Raw genomic sequence first — 19,873 nt, forward strand, 5'->3', positions numbered from 1 at the left:
TCCAATGCCCCTCCTGTTTCTGTGCTCGAGCGCAAAAACCATTTTCCCTATATATATATATATATATATATATATATAAGAGAGAGAGAGAGAGAGAGAGAGAGAGAGAGAGAGAGAGAGAGAGAGAGAGAGAGAAGGGTTCCTACACACTTGTGTAGATAAGTTATCTACACACGAGCTTAAAATACAGTGGGGGCACACTTTGTTTGGGTGATCCAAACTATTCATTTGAAAGGCCCTCACATAGATAGGGTGTCCACAAAAAATCAGATCCACAGGATCATCCGAACCCTACGATTTGTGGACGTAAAATGGACGTGTATAAACCAAGGTTACCGAAGAGGGAATCGAAAGCGGGAATCGAAGGCTCCCAGGGAAGAATCCTGCTCAAGGTTGCCAGAGCGGGAATCGAAGGCTCCCAAGGAAGAATCCTGCTTCCTTAGTATAAACCTTCACAAATTAGTCCATTTTTTGCCTCCATAGTTCGAATGGTTAGGATGATCCTATGAATCTGATTTTTTGTGGACACCCTATCTATGTGAGGGCCTTTCAAATGAATGGTTTGGATCACCCAAACAATGTGGGCCCTCACTGTATTTTAAGCTAGTGTGTAGATAACTTATCTACACAAGTGTGTAGGAATCCTTTTGAATCCTTTTCTCATATATATATATGTAGGGAGTTGCTAAGCTCCATCGCAAAAGGCTTTTCGCGGCTGGTTTGTTGCACGTTAGACCAGCCACGCCGTGAATGGAGACAAAAGCTGTTGTCTCCATTAACGTGGTGGCTGGTCTGATGTGCGACAGACCAGTCGTGAAAACAAGGGTGGGGCCACATTTTTGATGGGATCCGAAGCATTCATTTGATGGGCCCTTTCATGGATAGGGTGTCCACCAAAACTCAGCTTCATTGGATCACCTTAGGGTGTCCATTTGTGGGGCAAAAAATGGACAGATATGTGGACATACTGTCCATTTTGGCCCCACAAATGGACACCCTATGGTGATCCAATGGAGCTGATTTTTGGTAGACCCCCCATCCATGATGGGGCCTTCCAAATGAAAGGTTTGGATCACCCATCCATTCCCCCCCCCCCCCCCCCCCCCCCTCTCCTGTTTCTGTGCTCGAGCGCAGAACCATTTTCTCATATATATATATATATATTTGCCCAGATGGGTTACATGCATGGTTTTAAATTTTGGCCGAAATACCAAATTTTCGGCCGAAATACCAAAATTTCGGATTTTGGGACCGAAATTTAAAAACGAAACCGAAATTTAAAAATTCGGCCGAAATTGTAAGATTTACACCGAAACCGAAATTACCACTGAAATTAAACCGAAATTTCAAACCTTGTTTACATGTACAAAGACTATAATACCCTTCAACTATCTACAACTTAATCACCAAACACATTAGTACTTAAAATCACGTGTTTGAAATCATCAAAACAAGATGGAAGGTAGCTAAGGTTTGAACCATTGGGCTAACAGATACTCAATTCTCTGTTAGGATGCTCAGTTTTCATGAATTCAAGTTTCAAATATTCATAACCCATGCACATTGTTGATCTGGGCTATTCCTATTGCTTATAACTTTTGTGAGCTTCATGAATTCTAAGTTCAAATGTCCATACTCATACTTGATGGATTTGTAATTATTGTTGATATTTTTTTTCTTTTTATCTGCGGGTATTTTCTATTTTGAACAAAACCTACACAACGTTGTCTCTTTTTTCCTGATGAAAGTAATAATGAGAAAGGACTGGTTCCTTTTTTGCTTAAGTTGTGGCTGTATAAGTTTTGGTTTGTTGTATTTTTTTTTCTTTTATCTGCATAGCAGATCAATGGCCACTTGATTTGATTGTTTTCAGGATTGTCATCACTTTATAGAAATGGCTAGCATCCTTACATTATACTCTTTTTTCAGGAACTGATGTTTTATTTTCTACTGCAGTGTCTCAAATGTTTTGATCGCTCAATTGGATGGTCTAATGCAATCAGGACTTTCGGCAGCACAGAGGAAAAAGATAGGTATGTCCAAAAAGCAAGAGTCATTTTTTACACACACACACACATATTTAGTTTCTGCAGAGATTGTTGTGGATTTTGTCTTCTGCTTTATATAGGAAACTGTAATATGTAACTGTTCTTATACTTCAAAATGTGTTCAGTTGTCAGCTGAACAGAGAGGCCTATCCAAATTAAGGCGGGATATGTATGTACTATATACTCTTGTCCATTGTAGATTGATAGTCGAATATGCCTTCTATATTTTGGCAACTCAACTGGTTATCTCATTCAAACTAGGGAAGGTTGGGGGTTTAACCTGCCTGGAATATATGGAGGATTTGAAAACCCATGGTTTTAAATTTCCACCAAAACTGAAACGAAACTACCAAAATGTTTCCATTTTAAGTGTATTAGTGGTATACTGTAAGTATGTATTACATAATTATATCCAATGAATTGAATGTGAAATGGTGTATGCATATTATATATAAATATTTATATGAATTACGTGTGAAATGTGATCTATACTAAATGATCAAACGTGCACGACAATGACTGTCTCTAAGTATTCGATGTTGTTAACCATTATGGATGGCTATGCTGCTATGTGATGGTTTCTAAGTGTATATTTGTGCTTTTTATTTTACGAAGTTTCGTCTTAAAATTGTATCATTTGCATATGTTTCCATACATTTCTATGATTTTACAAGATTTTCATCAAAATTTTGAACCGAAACCGCAACGTTTCCATTTAGTGGTGATCGAAACTGAAATTTAAAACCTTCGGAAAATCGGACAGGGATCAGCTAGTAATCATTTTCACAAATGCTTACTTTTGGAGTACTAGTTATTCATATGCCTTCTGTTCACCCCATCAACACTTTCAGGATGTTAGGACTTAGGGCACATTTTATTTTTTATTCTATGTAAAATGGTAGGCAAATAAAGATCTTAGACAGGGTGTAAAGGAAAAAAAAAATGTCGTGCAATAATCTGAGATACACTGCGATACCATGTTAACTGTAGAAATTGCAGCCAAACAAAATAATCATGAAATGGAAGCTGATAAGCATCCACTTAGTGAGATAAGTAAATTTATTAGCGATCTGGAAAATGATACAGAAGACGAAGGCAATTAAATGTAACTGAGATAAAGAGGCTGGGGAAGCCCAGGTGATGTAGGCTAGAAAGAGGAAATTAGAAGAACAAGAAGAAAGAAGAAGAATTAGGGGGAGAATAGAGAGAAGAATAGGAGAAGAGAAAGAGACGAACAGAAGAGGGGAGGAAGAGTTCTCAATATCAATCAATATTCATCCAAAGGTACCAATAAACGTTGGTTTATGGCTTTAAATAGCCAAATACAACCCACAAAAATAGAATCATACTAAAACTAGAACTTTAATAATTAGAAACCTACTAAAATAGAACTCTAAGAGATAAAAGGCTAAAATATCCCTAACAAAGCTAATAATAATAAAAAGGCCCATGTGGGACCTAAATAATAACAAAAACAACTCTATGGGCCTCTCGGAGGGCGGGCCCGTCTCGAATAGACGCGCAAAGGGCATCGATCTCCATCATTTTCCCCCTGCTGAAAAGAACTCTCCTCCGGAGAGTGAAGAGAGTGGTACTGCTCCAGGATGTCAGGATCTAAACGGCGAAGGTCGTCCTCTGTAAGCCAAGTAGCGTCTGAAGGAGGACGATCACGCCACTGAACAAGGTAACGCTGACAACCACCATGGCGGGAGGAAACGATCTGATCGTCAAGTATAGCCTCGATTTGGTCCGAAGGAAGTGGGGGCACTGGTGGAACCACTGACACTGGTGCTGGAACATAAGAGCTGGCAGTCCGACCTGTAGAAACATCTGTAGGCATAGAAGGAGGCTCAAAGGTACCTCGATATGGGATTAGATCTTCAATATTGAAAACAGGACTAATATTCATATCAGCAGGTAATTCAATTAAATAAGCATTCGGGCCATATTTACGAAGAATACGAAAAGGTCCGATGGCTCTAGCATGTAACTTTTTTAAAGAATGGCGAGGGTAACGTTCGGGACGAACACGAACCATTACATAGTCGCCTTCATTAAATTCAAGGTTCCTACGATGTACATCAGCTGCTAGCTTATAGTCAACATTACTAGTAGCAATCCTGCGATGTATACCAGCATGAAGATCATGGATGTGTTGGGCAAAAGAATCGGCTGACTGAGAGGGACGGGCATCAGGTGGTCAAAGTATGAGATCAACAGGCTGACGAGGCTTGACGCCATGAACACTCTCAAATGGGCTCTTTCCAGTAGTCCTATTGATGGAACCATTGTACGCAAACTCAGCAGTGGGTAACAACAAATCCCATGTACCAGGACAATCTCCAACTAAACAACGTAACAAATCACCTAAACTACGATTAACTACCTCTGTTTGACCATCAGTTTGTGGGTGAAATGCTGATGAAAACTTCAACCGTGTGCCAAAAAGTTTCCAAAGTGTTCGCCAAAAATGGCTAACAAACTTTACAGCTCGATCTGACACAATAGAGAGAGGGAGCCCATAAAGTTTAACAACTTCCTTAAAGAACAGCTTAGCTACCTGTACGGCATCAGCTGTCTTGCTACACGGAATGAAGTGTGCCATCCGTGAAAAACGGTCCACCACAACCATGATAGAGTCATGTCCTTGAGCTGTCCGAGGCAAACCAAGGACAAAGTCCATGCTGATATCTTGCCATGGAGAGTGGGGAATAGGCAAAGGTGTATATAATCCAGTATTTTGTTTCTTAGCCTTTCCTAATTGACATGTGCGACACTGTGACACGATTCGCGCTACGTCTTTCTTTAACGATGGCCAATAAAATCTATCCTCGACTAACGCGATCGTCTTATCACGGCCAAAGTGTCCTGCTAGGCCTCCAGCATGCATTTCCCAAACTAAGAAATCGCGAAGGGAAGTGCGGGGAATGCATAGCCTAGTACCTCGAAAGAGATAACCGTCAATTATCAAGAAATCAACATGTTCTCGACGGTTACCATCATGGACATCTTGAAAAATGATGCCAAAATCAGGACACGTAGGATAGTCGTCCTTCAGCCTATCAAAACCTATGACTTGGACACTCATGGACTGTAAGACCATAACTTTACGACTTAAGGCATCGGCTACTTTATTTTCAATTCCTGCCCGATGATTGAGTACAAAATTATACTCTTGGATAAATTCTATCCACTTAGCGTGACATTGACTTAATTTCTTCTGTGAATGAAGGTATTTCAACGCTTCGTGGTCAGAATATAAGACAAACTCCTGAGGCAAAAGATAATACCTCCAATAGAACAATGCCCGTATAACAGCGTATAACTCTTTATCATATGTGGAATAACGTTGTTTAGCCTCATTAAGTTTCTCGCTAAAATAGGCTACAGGGTGTCCTTCTTGACTTAAAACACCTCCTATCCCTACACCTGACGCATCACATGATACCTCAAAGACTTTAGAAAAGTCAGGATGGACTAAGACGGGAGCTTCCATCATCTTTTGCTTGATATTTTGAAAAGCTCGTGTAGCAGAAGAGGTCCAACGGAACTCACCTTTCTTCATGCAGTCCGTTATGGGAGCCATAAGGGTACTAAAACCGTAACAAATCTGCGATAAAATGTGACCAATCCATGAAAACTTCGAACCTCAGAAAGTGTAGTAGGAACTGGCCAATCATCTATTGCTCGCACTTTTTCAGGGTCTACAGATACACCCTTTTCCGAGACGATAAAGCCTAAGAATATCACTTGGGTTTGCATAAAGGAGCACTTTTTGAGATTTGCATAAAATTTAGATTCTCGAAGAACCTCAAGAACTTGCCTAAGGTGATCGAGATGTAATCCTTTTGATCGACTAAAGATCAAAATATCGTCGAAGTATACCACCACGAATGTGCCTAAGAACGGACGTAATATCTGTGTCATTACCCTCATGAATGTGCTCGGGGCATTAGATAAACCAAAGGGCATGACTAACCATTCGAATAATCCGTCTGGTGTCTTAAAGGCGGTTTTCCATTCGTCTCCTTGACGAATCCGAATTTGATGGTATCCACTACGTAAGTCGATCTTACTGTACCAACGCGACCCGGCTAATAAATCAAGCATGTCCTCAAGACGGGGAATGGGAAATCTATACTTGATTGTGATTTTATTTATGGCGCGACTATCCACGCACATTCTCCATGATCCGTCTTTCTTGGGTGTAAGCAAAGCGGGTACAGCATAGGGACTAAGGCTGTCTCGGATCACACCACGCTCTAGTAATTCCTCTACTTGTCGACGTAACTCTGCTCGCTCAAGAAGATTCATGCGATAGTGTGGAAGGTTGGGCAATTGAGAACCTGAAACCAGGTCAATCGCATGCTGAACATCCCTCATAGGTGGTAATTCTGCAGGGAGCTCATCAGGAATCACGTCGTGAAATTCCTGTAATATCTGGTTGACCTCAGGTGGTAGGTCAACAGGTTGCTCAGAAGAGAGCTGAAGAGCTCCTTCATCCACCAAAGCCAACATGTGTCCTGTCTCTTGACTTGCTCCTTCAAATTCTTTACGGTTCAGGATATGGAGACTCTTTTGTTTAGCTGGCTTTGAGGGTGGAGTAGGCTTAGAACTCTTAACTTTCTCGACAGGTAGCGCGGATTTCAACCTAATTGTTCTACCAAGATGCTTGAAGACGTATGAATTTTCTCGCCCATGATGAAGTACGTCCATATCATAAAGCCAAGGGCGGCCGAGTAAGATGTGGGCAACATCCATGGGTAGGACATCACACCATATCTTATCTGAATAATCTCCCATGTTGATGGGGACAAGACACCTCTGTGAAACAAGTAAGGATGTCTTATCAACCCAAACGACTTTGTACGGTTGTGGGTGTGGTTCAGGTTTGAGTTTCATTTTAGAAACACCCGTTTGAGAGACAACATTCATGGAACTACCTTCGTCGATGACGATTTTACACACTGTGTCTCCGCAGGCAAGATAAGTATGAAAAATGTTAGTGCGGTGACAATCATCTTTTGTTGCAGGCGTAGACAAAATGCAACGCACTACACCAACACATGTGCCATCGAAGTCATCTTCATCTGCCGAATCGACAGGATCAAGAGGCTCTACTTCTTGCTCATCATCTTGGTCCTCGAAGGGTTCACCATGCTCCTCCTCTATAGTAAGCGTGCGATGTGGACAACGGGAGGCAATGTGACCTTTCTGGTGACAGTTAAAACACTCAGGACCTTGGGGTACTTGTCGGGAATTGGAAGTTACAGGTCCTTGACGAGAAGTAGGATTTACCGGTCCTTTATCTTGATTAGTGCTAACTGTTGGATCAAAGTTATTGCTTCCTCTAGAAACAGTGGTGGTGTTTCTTGAAGCAGACGGACTGGACTGGGCGACTCTACCAGTCTGCTGTGAGTACCATGATCTACTCGTCTGGGTCTCTGTCATTTGGGATGATCCACCTCTAGGGTTGGGGTACTTGAGATATTTTTCAAATGCGAGAGCCTTTTGATAGGCTTCCTCCATGGTCTCAGGAGAATGGAGTTTGACTTCTCGCTTAATCTCGGGTCGCAACCCATTTATGAACTTCTGGATAGTCATGGAAAGCTCGTCAGTTACATCGCATCTCAGCGAAAGCTCTTCAAACTTAGACAAGTATTGAGTGACTGTAAAAGTCGACTGCCTCAAATTTAGCAATTCGTCCAGCAGTTGATGTTTATAAAAAGGGAGGCACGTACTTATCTGTTAACCTGGTTTTCATCTCATCCCAGGTAAATTCGTATGGCTGTCCGAAACGCACTAAGTTCTTGTGAACAGTTTGCCAATGCCGTTTGGCAGATCCCACTAACTTAACCTGACAAAACTGCACACGATGAAAATCATCCATTTTATACCACGCAAAGTAGGCTTCCAAGTCTGCTAACCAATCGAGGAAAGCATTGGAATCCAACTTTCCATCAAAACTAGGAACCTCCAGTTTGACCTTTTTAGTTATATCCATATGATCAGTACGGTGAAAATCTGGACTCTGTCTCGGAGGTCGAGTAGCAAAATGCCTATCAAGATACCTAGCCTGGGTAGGTGACTAGACATAATTCTCTGGGTCGTCTTCCTGAAATTGTCCCTCGTTAACAAATCCCTCATGGTAGGGATGGCCAACATGGTGATTTCTCCTATCATTGCCCTGCATATGACTTTCCCTGGCAGGGGTTTCTCTAGCAATGGGACGAAGTCTCGCAGGGGTGGGGAGAAGACCTCTTGGACCGTCAGGATGTCCACGAACATTGCCGGATTGGCCTGCCTGGAGCCCAGGTCCATCCACGTGAGTGGTAGAGCTGTCACCCAACTGCGTAAGGCGCTCTTCTAGTTGTTCTATGTGTCCTGCCATTTGTTGTACTGTTCCCCTAAGAGTGTTCACGACATTTTCCAAGGCGGTGACTCTTTCTTCCATTTTGGTTTGTGAACGTGTTTGTATGCTCATGAACTACAGGTAAGGAAAGGATGGGGTTTTGGCTGATATACAACGCAAATACTAAAAGTAATGCAACTAAGCTATGCTGATGTAATGCAAGGAAACAAGTACGTAATAAAGGAAACTATGTAAGGTTGGTGTAAAAATAGGGTTTGAAAAATCAAGGCAAAAGGGGTTTTAATGTGGAGGAAATAAGGGTTTGATGAAAACAAGGTGAATATGGGTCCTATGTGCAAATTTAACGACTATCTACTGATAGGAATATTAAATCTTAATTTCAGTAAAGAAGATGCGTACCTCGGAAGCCTACGAATAGCCTAAGAAGTCCGGGTGGTCTTCCTGACAGCAGATCTGTCACGGATCGTCGATCGGATGTGTGGAAACTGATGATCGGATGAAGGAACGTGATCGACGGCTGTGATTGCTCTGAAACTGTGCTGAAAATCACTGTGCTGCTGAAAATAGGCTGGATGTATTCTAGAAGTTGTCACGAACAACTTCTGTGTTGAGGTCGAGGGCCAGATTTGAGCAGAAATAGCTCAAAATGAAGAGAGAGTAAGAAGTGGGAAAAAGTAGAGAGAGAATGAAGAGAGAGATAGAAACTCTGATATCTCAGGTGACTGAAAAGTCACATGAATAACTTAATGAAAAAGAGGGGGGGTGCCTTGGTAAATATAAGGGGTTATATTAGCTCAACTTATATGAGGTGGCAAGGGGAGTTGGGGGCTGTCAATATAAGTTATCTTTTATAAAAGATGACTTTCCTCTTTTAATCTCATGAACAGAAAAAGAAACCCACGAGGGTTTCCTTCTCACGGGTTTGCTTCTACTCGAAGGCAGCGGCGGTGGCGCACTACACACGAGGTCACGGGGGAAGCTCCGGCAAAGGGGTGGAAGGTGGAAGCTCCGGAAGAAGGCTTGGGAGAGGCAGTAAGGTGGGTTGGCTGCAAGGGCTGTTGCTATGAAGGGGATGTAGGGGCTGAAAATAGGTGGGAAAGAGAAGTCTCTGGTAGGATATAAAGGGTGGGCTGATTGCAGTTGCAAAGAGGCAGCAATATGTGATTGGATGTGGTTCTTGGGTTAGGGTTTCAAGGTAAGACTGAGGGCTGATTTAGGGTTTTGAAGGGTTATACTTGGAGTTGCAGGTTAGGGTAGGGTTTGAAATAAGATGGGGTTAATTCAGGGCAGCAGCACAACCCAGAAATCTGGGCTGTATTTGCAGCAGATCGTTGGGGAAAAGAGGCTTGCAAACCTGTACCAATAGGGATGTTGGTGTTCAGAGGACTTGCAAGGCTCGTGATCTTCACAGTGACGCTTGGATCTTTTGCTCTGATACCAATTTGATGTAGGCTAGAAAGAGGAAATTAGAAGAAGAAGAAGAAAGAAGAAGAATTAGGGGGAGAATAGAGAGAAGAATAGGAGAAGAGAAAGAGACGAACAGAAGAGGGGAGGAAGAGTTCTCAATATCAATCAATATTCATCCAAAGGTACCAATAAACGTTGGTTTATGGCTTTAAATAGCCAAATACAACCCAAAAAAATAGAATCATACTAAAACTAGAACTTTAATAATTAGAAACCTACTAAAATAGAACTCTAAGAGATAAAAGGCTAAAATATCCCTAACAAAGCTAATAATAATAAAAAGGCCCATGTGGGACCTAAATAATAACAAAAACAACTCTATGGGCCTCTCGGAGGGCGGGCCCATCTCGAATAGACGCGAAAAGGGCGCCGATCTCCATCACCAGGAGGTGTAGTTACCATTTTTCCTCATTCTACTTTGTTCATTTTCCATGACATGGTTGTCTGGACATATTTTTGAACCTTCATATCTTAGAGGGTCTCCAATCTTAGTTGACAATTGGTGAACTTAAGGAGAAAACCATGTAATGAGTGATGGTTGGTTTTAATATGCCATATGTGGAGTGGCGTCCAAAAATGGAGGGCCTTCAGTTCAAATGTATATCTGATGGACAGAGTGCTAATTTGGATCGAAATTTTGCAGAGGAAGAAGTTGAACAAGCTATCTTTTCAATGGTAGGCGACAAGGTCCCTGGGCCGGATGGCTACCCGATGGCCTTTTATCAACATTTTTGGAAGATTTTGAAAGAAGACATTATGGCTTTCTTCCTGGAATTTGGTGATAGGGGTATCATCAGTGAAGCAGCGAAAGCCACTTTCATCGCTCTAATTCCAAAAAGGAAGGGGTGATTGGAGTTAGGGATTTTCGTCCCATCAGCCTGATGCATAGTATCCCCAAAATAGTGGCCAAGTTATTAGCCCGAAGAGTGAAAAACTTTATGGGGGATATTATATCACAGTTCATGGGGCCTTTGTTGATTCTAGACAGATCCTAGATGGTGTCTTAATAGCTAACAAACTTATTGATTCAGTGAAGAGAAGTGGACACCCGGGCCTTGTGTTCAAAATTGATATAGAAAAGGCCTATGACCATGTTGACTGGGATGTCCTCGACTTCATCCAAGAAAAAATGGGTTTCGGGTCATCATGGCAGAAGTGGGTTAGAGCACTGATAATATTCAATTCCTTTTCAGTGATCATTAATGGCTCATCGGAAGGATTCTTTAAAGCATCAAGGGGGATCCGTCAGGGAGACCCATTGGCACCGTACCTGTTCATCATGGTGGTTGAGGCCCTTAGTCTGATGTTGACAAAAGCAAACAGATTGGGGTTGATAAGGGGCCTCCAAGTGGGACCCTTAGCTGAAGAGATAACTCACGTCCAATTTGCAGATGACACATTAGTCTTCCTTCAATACACCCCTCAGGCTATTCCTAACAGAATGAAAATCTTCAAGTGGTTTGAGGTGACATCGGGCCTCAAAGTTAACTTCAACAAAAGCCTGGACCACCTCGAAGTACAAAGATTGGCAGCGTTTATTGGGTGCTCCGTGGAGACTTTTCCTGTTTCTTATCTGGGCCTGCCTTAGGATTTGGTATTCCATCGGCGTCCCAATGGGACCCTGTAATTGAACGAATTGAGAGGAAGCTTGCAACTTGGAAAAAGAAGTATATTTCTTTTGGGGGGAGAATTACACTGATCAAAGCGGCCCTATCTAATTTGCCAGTATATTTTATGTCTCTGTACAAAATCCCAGTCGAAGTAGCTTTGACGATTGAAAGACTGCAAAGGAACTTCTTATGGGACGGAGACGGGACCCTAAAGAAGGTAAGGCATTCAATAAGCTAGGACAAAGTCACACAGCCTAAGGCGAACGGAGGCCTGGGTATTGGCAAGATTAGATTGCGAAACAAATCGTTAATTGGCAAATGGCTATGGAGATATGGCAAGGAGAAATCTGCTTTGTGGCATCGGGTTACTAGATTGAAATACGGGACCAAATGGGGGGATTGGAGTTTTAAGAAGTTAGTGGGAGGAAAGGGATCAGGTGCGTGGAAATCTATCTGTTCTGTTAAAGATGATTTTGACCAAGCAATCGCTACAAAGTTGGACAGGGCTCCAAGGTTAGATTTTGGCTCGATCTTTAGTGTGGCCAATCAAAGTTATGCTTGGAATTCCCGAGTCTATTCAGAATTGCCTCGATCCCTGAAGCTACAATTGCAGATTACCTGGTCAGAGAAGGTTAGGGGGGGGAGAGGATTCTGGGATATTCGTTTGCGTCGAAATCTTAAGGATGAAGAAATTCAGGAATTCGAGAGATTGCTCCGACTTATCGAACTGACATATTGTTCGCAGTACAAGGAGGATGAAAGAATCTGGACTCCAGCTTCTGATGGGGATTTCGATGCTAAGTCTTTCTTGAATCTGTTAAATGGCGGTCCTATTTCTCCGATGAGGCGGATTTGGAAATCACTGGCGCCACCAAGATTGGTGGCGTTTGGATGGACCTTGATACATCTCAAGATTAACACATGTGATCGCCTAAAGAAAAGACACTTCAGTATGGCGAGCATGTCCGTCCTATGCCGCCAAGATGAAGAAACTTTGGACCACTTAATGCTGCATTGCCCTTTTGCTTACCATTTATGGACAAGAGCAATTGGAGCTTTTGGGATTTCTTGGGTCTGCCCGGAATCTATTAGTTCCCTTCTATCAGGCTGGCGCACAGGGCCGTTTGGAGAAATGGGTAGATATCTCTGGGCAACAACCCCTTATGTCATAGTGTGGAATATCTGGAAAGAACGCAATAGACGCATTTTTCAAGAAAAGAGTAGAACTGTCGCTCGTATTGCCGTCAATATCAAGGTGGAACTGGTTTCTTGGACAAGGGTAAAGAAACAAAACCCCTTATGGGATGGGGGACTTGATTAGGAACTGGTGGTCGATAATATGGGACAGAACTATCAGATCCAAGCCTAAACCTAAATGGAGGAGTCCATTGGCTGGGTGGTTGAAACTGAACTTCGATGGCAGTTCTTTGGGCAATCTTGGAAGGGCAGGGGTTGGAGGAATAATTAGAAATTCCACTGGATCACTTGTCATGACGTATTCGGGACCATGTGGCATATGTGATGCTAACGAGGATGTGGTTAGATCACTACTTTTTGGTCTACTGTGGGCGTGTGAACATGATCAGCGTCCTCTTAGTCATATCGGAGGTAAGAGGCATGAAGGCATCCAGTTGCTGGCAGAGAGAGGCGAAGCGGTTGTAATGAGTACAGAGAGGGGTATCACCCGCTCAAGATGGATCCGCTCGGAATACGTGGCTCCAATACGGGTAAGGTTATCAACCCCAGAGTAAAGAAGAGTTGTGTGGTCCCAAATGGATTTGGCAGTGTCCGGGCACATCATCATGCGAGCCACATGAGGAACCATGCTCTGCCACAGGAGAGTGCGGATCAATGCATCATCCTGGCGCCATCTATCATATGACGGATCTGTGGAGGGAGGAGGATCACACAATAAGATACACCTTACCTCTAGCGAGGAGGTAGGTCTGAACGGCCATATGCCAGTTGAGATAATTGGATCCATCCAATTTCTCGGAAGTCATCTGAGGGTAAGAGTGCTCCACAGAGGGAGAGTGAGTGGAAGGAGAGTAGCGGTGGTGGAGCATTGAAGCTGCTAGCAGGAGATGGGCTGACAGGAGGATCCATAATCATAGAAATAAAGATAGAGATGCAACCACACCGGCAACTAAGAGACAAAGAAGAGACAAAAGACAAATGGAGAAATCAAATCACAGAGCGGATCCCACTATGATGCTGCTGTCCGAGGAAGAAGTAGAACAAAAAAAGCCATAGGGAGATTAGCCAAAGAGAAGATAGAAAGGCTAGGAGATAAGAGTAAGGAAACTTGGGGCCGTGGAAATAAGAGGAGAACCCTCAATAAGGATTTAGACCATGAGGGAGAAAGGAGAAGAAGGGTAGAAGACCCTTTTGATGAGAGGAAGAGGGTTTAAAAGCAAGAAGTGGTGGGGATTGGGTGAGGGCTAGGAAAAATGGATGGTGGAGGTGTCTGTGGTGGAGAGGAGGGGTTTGGGAGGGTTGATTTTTTTTTTTGGGGGGGGGGGGGGGGGGGCGTCTGAAGCTGGAGGAATGGGTTTAGGGCTAGGGAGAAGGAGGCGTGGGTGGATTTGGTGTTGGAGAAAAGGGGTGAGAGTATAGGGGCAGTGTGGAGGGGAGGGGCGAGGGTAGAGAGGCTTAGGGCAGCGTGGAGGGACGAGAATAAAGGTTAGGGTTGCGTGGTTTAGGGTTAGGAGAAGGTAAAGGGAGAAGAGGGAAAGGGGGTAGCAATGGGGTCCCTAAGGGATGAAGGCCCTAGGGCTCTGATACCATGTTGAGGAAGAGAGAAGAGATGAGAAGAGAGTGGAGAAGAAAATGGTGAGTTGGAGATAGCTCCCCCTCACTTATGTATTTATATAAGGAGAGAGATACAAAGACTAGAATGCCCTTAGGCATCTTACACACACAAAACACACTTCTAACAAGAGCAATCAAACAAAATCTCCAACTTCAATCATTACATTTTGGCAATGGCTTTATAAATCTCCGTGGCACGCTCTAACTGGTCATGAACGTGTGCATGGATCTCATGAAGGTTTGGAAAATTTCATCTCTTTATAATGCAGCCTATTCATATTTGTAAATGGAATAAGATCAAGTGCAATTTTAGGTATACTGAACATGATCTCTAATAGACTGAAACCCATAGATCCATTAGTAGACCTATTGAATGCGAATTCATCTTGAGATAAGGCATGATCCTACTTTTTAGGATTGCTTCGAATGAAGGCTACGATGTTTGTTACCAAAGCTTTCATTCACAACTTCTGTTTGCCCATTGATTTGTGGATGATAGTAGATCTACAAAAAGATTGAGTGGTACCAAATAGTTTCCAAAGATGGCCAAAAGTGATTGATGACTTCTCTGTCACCATCCAAATTTATGGAACTTGGCACTCCATGCAAACCAACAATCTTAGGGAAGTATAATTAAGCAATGTGTAATGCATCCATAGTCTTGCCACAAGCCATAAAATGTGCCATCTTCTAAAATTGATCGACAGCACAGAGATCATACACCTTGGAGTCCTTTGAAGACCCCAGACAAAGTCCGTGCTTACATCTGTCCATGGAGCTTCTGGTAGAGATAATGGCATGTAAAGTTCGACATTAGTTGCAATTCCCATGGAAATTTGGCAGACCTCACTTCCATGGAACTCATGAATAATCTTGAGGCAAAGAGGGCCTTATCTTTGCATGCATAGTGTAAAGTAATGACTCTCTCCGGCTCAATGTATCGGTCACACAGTTTTGATCTCATGAATTATTCTTCAATATAAAAGTAAACTCTTTGCACATGGTTTTAAATTTGGACTGAAATCCGGAATTTTGGACCGAAACCTATCCTGAAACCGAAATTTTAGTTTTGGCTATGTCCGAAACCAAAATTGAAATTTTAAACCTTGCTCTTGCAAATAAGCAATTTTGCATGTCTCGACTAAGTTTTTATTGGCTATGAAGATGCATTATAACTTCATGATCTGAACATAAAACAATGTCCCTTTGCACTAAATAATGTCACCAATGCCTTGGAGCTTCTACAACCACATAAAACTCTATATCGTAGGTCGAGTATTGAAGTTTTGCAGTATTACACTTCTCTCTATAATATGCAATAGGGTGACCTTGATTGAGGATGGCTCCTAACCCAACTTTTGAAGCGCCACAATCAACCTCAAAGAGCTTGACGAAACTGGGTAAGGCCAATGTTGGTGAAACCACCAACTGAGCTTTGATTTCCTTAAAGCTACAATTAGCTTCTGGTGCTCATGTGGACATTTTGCCCCTTCATGTGATTCGTGATGGGGGCCATGATATTACTGAAATAATGGATAGAATACCGATAAAATGAAGCAAGGCCATAAAATGAGAAAACTTCAGTTATGGATTTGGGCCTCAGCCGTTCACCTTGGATTTGTCTACCTTAAAACTATCTTTTGGTATAATGAAACTCATTAAGAGCACTTACGGAGTCAAGAAGTTTACATTTCTCCAAGCATAAAGTTGCTCCGTTCGTAAAGTGGCTAGAATCTCTCTAAGGTGTTGTTCTTTTAGAACCATATCAACAGTATAAATCAAAATATCATCGAAGCATACAACAGATCTTCGTCCAATGAAAGGCTTAAGCAATTGGTTCATCACTTGCATAAAAGTGCTTGGTGCGTTGGGAAGTCTAAATGGCATAAGCAGCCACTCGTACAATCTTTCCCTAGTCTTGAAAATCGTCTTCCACTCATCTCTAGGTCTCAATTGAATTTGATGGTACACCCTTTTCATATCAAGCATTAGAGAAAATAGTGGCTCATGATAGTTGTTCTAGCATCTCATCCAATCGGGGTATTAGGACCATGACCTTGTTGATTGCTCGACTATTAACACATCTGCAAGAACCATCATTCCTTGGAGTAAGGCTGTTACATCGCATGGGCTTAAGCTTTGCCTGATGTACCCACATTCCAACAATTCATTCACTTGCCGACACTAGTCACCATGCTCTTTTGGGGCTCATTATATAGTGTATGAGAGGGTGAAGTGGTAGCGGGAACCAAAACAATATGTTGCTGAATATCTCTAAGAGGAGGCAATCCAAGGGATAAATCCTCCAGAAAATGTCTTGAAATTCTTTCGAGATCAGCGTCCAACTTCCGAAACACTTTCGTTCTTTGAACTCTATTGATCGATGGGTTGGACTGTTGATCGATGGTCATACCGTTGATCAATACATTAGCTCATCGATTAATGATTCTCATCCTTGATCAATGAACTGCAAAAAAATTGAGATGACAGAAAATACTATTCCTAATTCTTTGATGGCCTCATCAGATGTAGCCATTAAAAGCAGACTAACACCTTCATTTTTACATTTTGGTCCGACTTCTTTGACGGGGCTAAAGTGAGTTTCAAGTTGTCTTTAATGAGGGAATATGTATTCTGTCGACCATCATGCATTGCACTTTGATCTTATTGCCAAGGACGTCCAAGTAAAAGATGACATGTAGACAATGTTTGGATATGGTTTCCTCATTGTGTTTCTTGAACCAAAGGAGCTTGTAGGGGTGTGGATGCTTTATAGTATCTATCTTCAATTTTGTGATGGCATCATCCGATACGAAATTCTTGCGATTCCTGATATCGATCACCAAAGAACACACTTTTCCACCAATTATGCATGTAGTATGGTAGATATTCATGTGAAGTCAATCTTCTTCTAAGTTTGTCTGTGGTGCAAGAAGATATTTTCTTACCGCAAGTGTTTCACCCACGGATTTATGTAAGAATTTCATCATCATCACCCTCATCATCTTAGTTGTCAAAGTGGTGAGGATTCATCTCATCAAGAACTTCATCCGACTCCTCACTAAGAAGTTGTTTTCTGGGTTGGCTAGAGTTCTTAGGACACTAGACGTCCCTATGTCCTATTTCATCACTTGAAGCACTTCTGTTCGTGTACAGAATTAGGCATTTGCTGTTCTTGTTGTGCAACTCTTGTTGTGTTTGTTAGAGGAGCTCATTGAGAACTAGTTGAAGGAGTCGATCTAGTGATACTTGTTCTGCCTCTAGTAATATTGATATGTTTTTCACGACTAATTGCCCATTGATATGCATCAGATACATTCCATATATCTACCACGTTCAAACTATCTTGAAATTGTTGCCCCAATCCTCCAATATATGGATCAACTAATTCTTCATTCGACTTGACTAATTTCCGTGGAGAGGATAATTGATAATAATCTTCCGTATAGCCATCAATGGTTCTATATTCTTGTGAAAAATTTTGAAATATTTAATTCACCATAGATAGATAATTTTAGAAAAAAGGGTTACCTCTCATCTTTTTCATGGATTCCATAACGGCGCGTTTGGATTACCGGAATAGTGAATAAGAATTGGCGTCTGAGTGTATCCTTGAATTTGAGCGTTTGGATTGGCATTGCTGGCATTAGGGAGAAATCTCTCCCTATTCACAGATTTTTTACTATAATGCATACCCAAACAATCGGATCGGAATTGATATTCCCTTTATAGAGGAAATTGTATTAGGATTGGAATCTTATTTCAATACCGATTCCTGTTCACTGTAATCCAAACGCACCCTAAAAGTAATGCTTGCTTTCCCTTGTGGACACGTGTGAGTTTCAATTGATGCCATTATGCTGAAGATCTACTTCAATCGTGTAGCTAGAAGATAAACCTTCATATATTCTAAAACCTCTTTAAATTCCAATATAGTTTCGACAACTACATGCCAATCAATGAATTCTTTGGCTCATAATCCTCCAAAAATTTCAGGAATATAAATCTTTAATTTGATCTCCATTTTCAATTTTTCAGAACTTGTACGAAAATAAACTCCACAGTCACCATATCGTCATTGAGATGAGTCCTCGTGAAATGGATTTTCCATATTGTCATTCACATCATTCTTACTATCTGAACATAACTGGTGTTGACATGAAAGTTGATGCGTAAAGGATTCAACTTGAAGACGTAATTCAGCTACTTCCTCTTTCCACCATTCGCCGGCTTCTCCTTCCACTCTGTCTGTGCATCGGGGCGGCATGATTGATCTCCAAGAATGAAACTCTTGCTCTGATACCATTTTGAGGCAGTGGGGTTGTTGAAGCACGAATCAGATCAAGGAATCCGGGTTCCAAATCATGATATCAAAGGAGAAAACAAGAAATGAAGAAGAGAAAAAAATAAAAATATTTTCTTTTTCTATCTCTATTTAAAACAAGGAATGCAAATTCACTAGTCTTCAAAGAGTAACTCAAAAGTCAAAACCCTCTCATGTGCTTGTTTCTATAGTGGAAGCTCTAACGAAAACACTAAACCAACATGAATTCATCCCAGAAGAAAGAAAACATGCTGAAAATATTAAAATAACATCCATAATGCCATTAAAAAAGGAAATAACATCCATAACTTTCTTGTCATCTTTGACCTGCCAAACCTTCGATTGATGCACAATGTCATCGATCCATGTTCTAATTCCTCAATTGATGGATTGGCTTATCAAGCAATTCGATCATCGATCTATGGGATTCACCCCAGGTTTGGTAACTCAAGTGTTTCTCCTAAAAGCATTGATGGGTATCTTTTTGACTTGACCCTGGACATGTAAGCCTTTAATTCAATAGAAGGCACACGGTGCTGATTTATAGGAATCCTCCTTTCAGCATTGCTAAAAACATTTGGCTTTATATACTTATTAGATGTATTTTTCTGACACTCAAGATTTTCTAATTCTATTTATTTATCTATCGATTTCTTTTATGATCGTGCTTAATTTCTTGCAGAAGGTAGTGAGCAGAAAAAGAAAAGGTTGAAAGCTGATTCAGATAACGCCAGGCATTCTCCTGCTATTTCCATGCGCCAACTTGAGAATCTGGCTAATCTCAAGGGGGAGCAGGTGATGTCATTATTTTAGGGAAAAAATCCACGGCTTGAAATTTCTCCACTTTTGGAGATCAATAGCACATATTTCTAATCGATCCATTGTTTGGTTCCATTTAAAAGAAGATGGGTTCTTCATTGCTAATTGTAATGAAAGTTTCCTGCTATTTAATTCTCTGTATTGTGTTTTCTGTTTAATTCCATGTAGAAGTGATTAACTCTGAACTTCTTGTTATGTTTCTTCTACTGTATATTTTCAGGTAGCTGCTAGGGTGACACCTGATGATGCTGAAAAAGATGAGTGGTTTGTGGTAAAAGTAATACATTTTGATAGGGAGGCAAAAGAGTAAGTCTGTTTGCATCAATTCAACAACCTACACCTTATTGTTTACGTTGCCTAGAAATAAATTATCCTCTATGTTACCAGAATATAGTTTCCTTTATAATTATCTGATTAATAG

The 19,873-nt window shown here is 41.5% G+C and overlaps 1 protein-coding gene across 3 annotated transcripts in view; it reads left to right on the forward strand.

Moving 5' to 3' along the window:
* Positions 1-19,873, forward strand: part of LOC143860622 (SAGA-associated factor 29 homolog A-like) — a 65,617-nt gene that overhangs the window by 21,113 nt on the left and 24,631 nt on the right. For 2 of the 3 annotated variants that reach the window (XM_077371355.1, XM_077371357.1), the window contains exons 3-5: positions 1,957-2,033; positions 19,316-19,428; positions 19,673-19,758. In XM_077371355.1, the coding sequence (XP_077227470.1) occupies positions 1,957-2,033; positions 19,316-19,428; positions 19,673-19,758 (276 nt within the window). The remainder of the gene's footprint in view (positions 1-1,956; positions 2,034-19,315; positions 19,429-19,672; positions 19,759-19,873) is intronic. The other variant, XM_077371356.1, reaches the window with a different exon arrangement.

Source organism: Tasmannia lanceolata, unplaced genomic scaffold (genome assembly GCF_043159265.1).
Source record: "Tasmannia lanceolata isolate RefF3 unplaced genomic scaffold, GAP_Taslan_0.1 ptg000037l, whole genome shotgun sequence".
In the NCBI taxonomy this organism is placed as follows: Eukaryota; Viridiplantae; Streptophyta; class Magnoliopsida; order Canellales; family Winteraceae; genus Tasmannia; species Tasmannia lanceolata.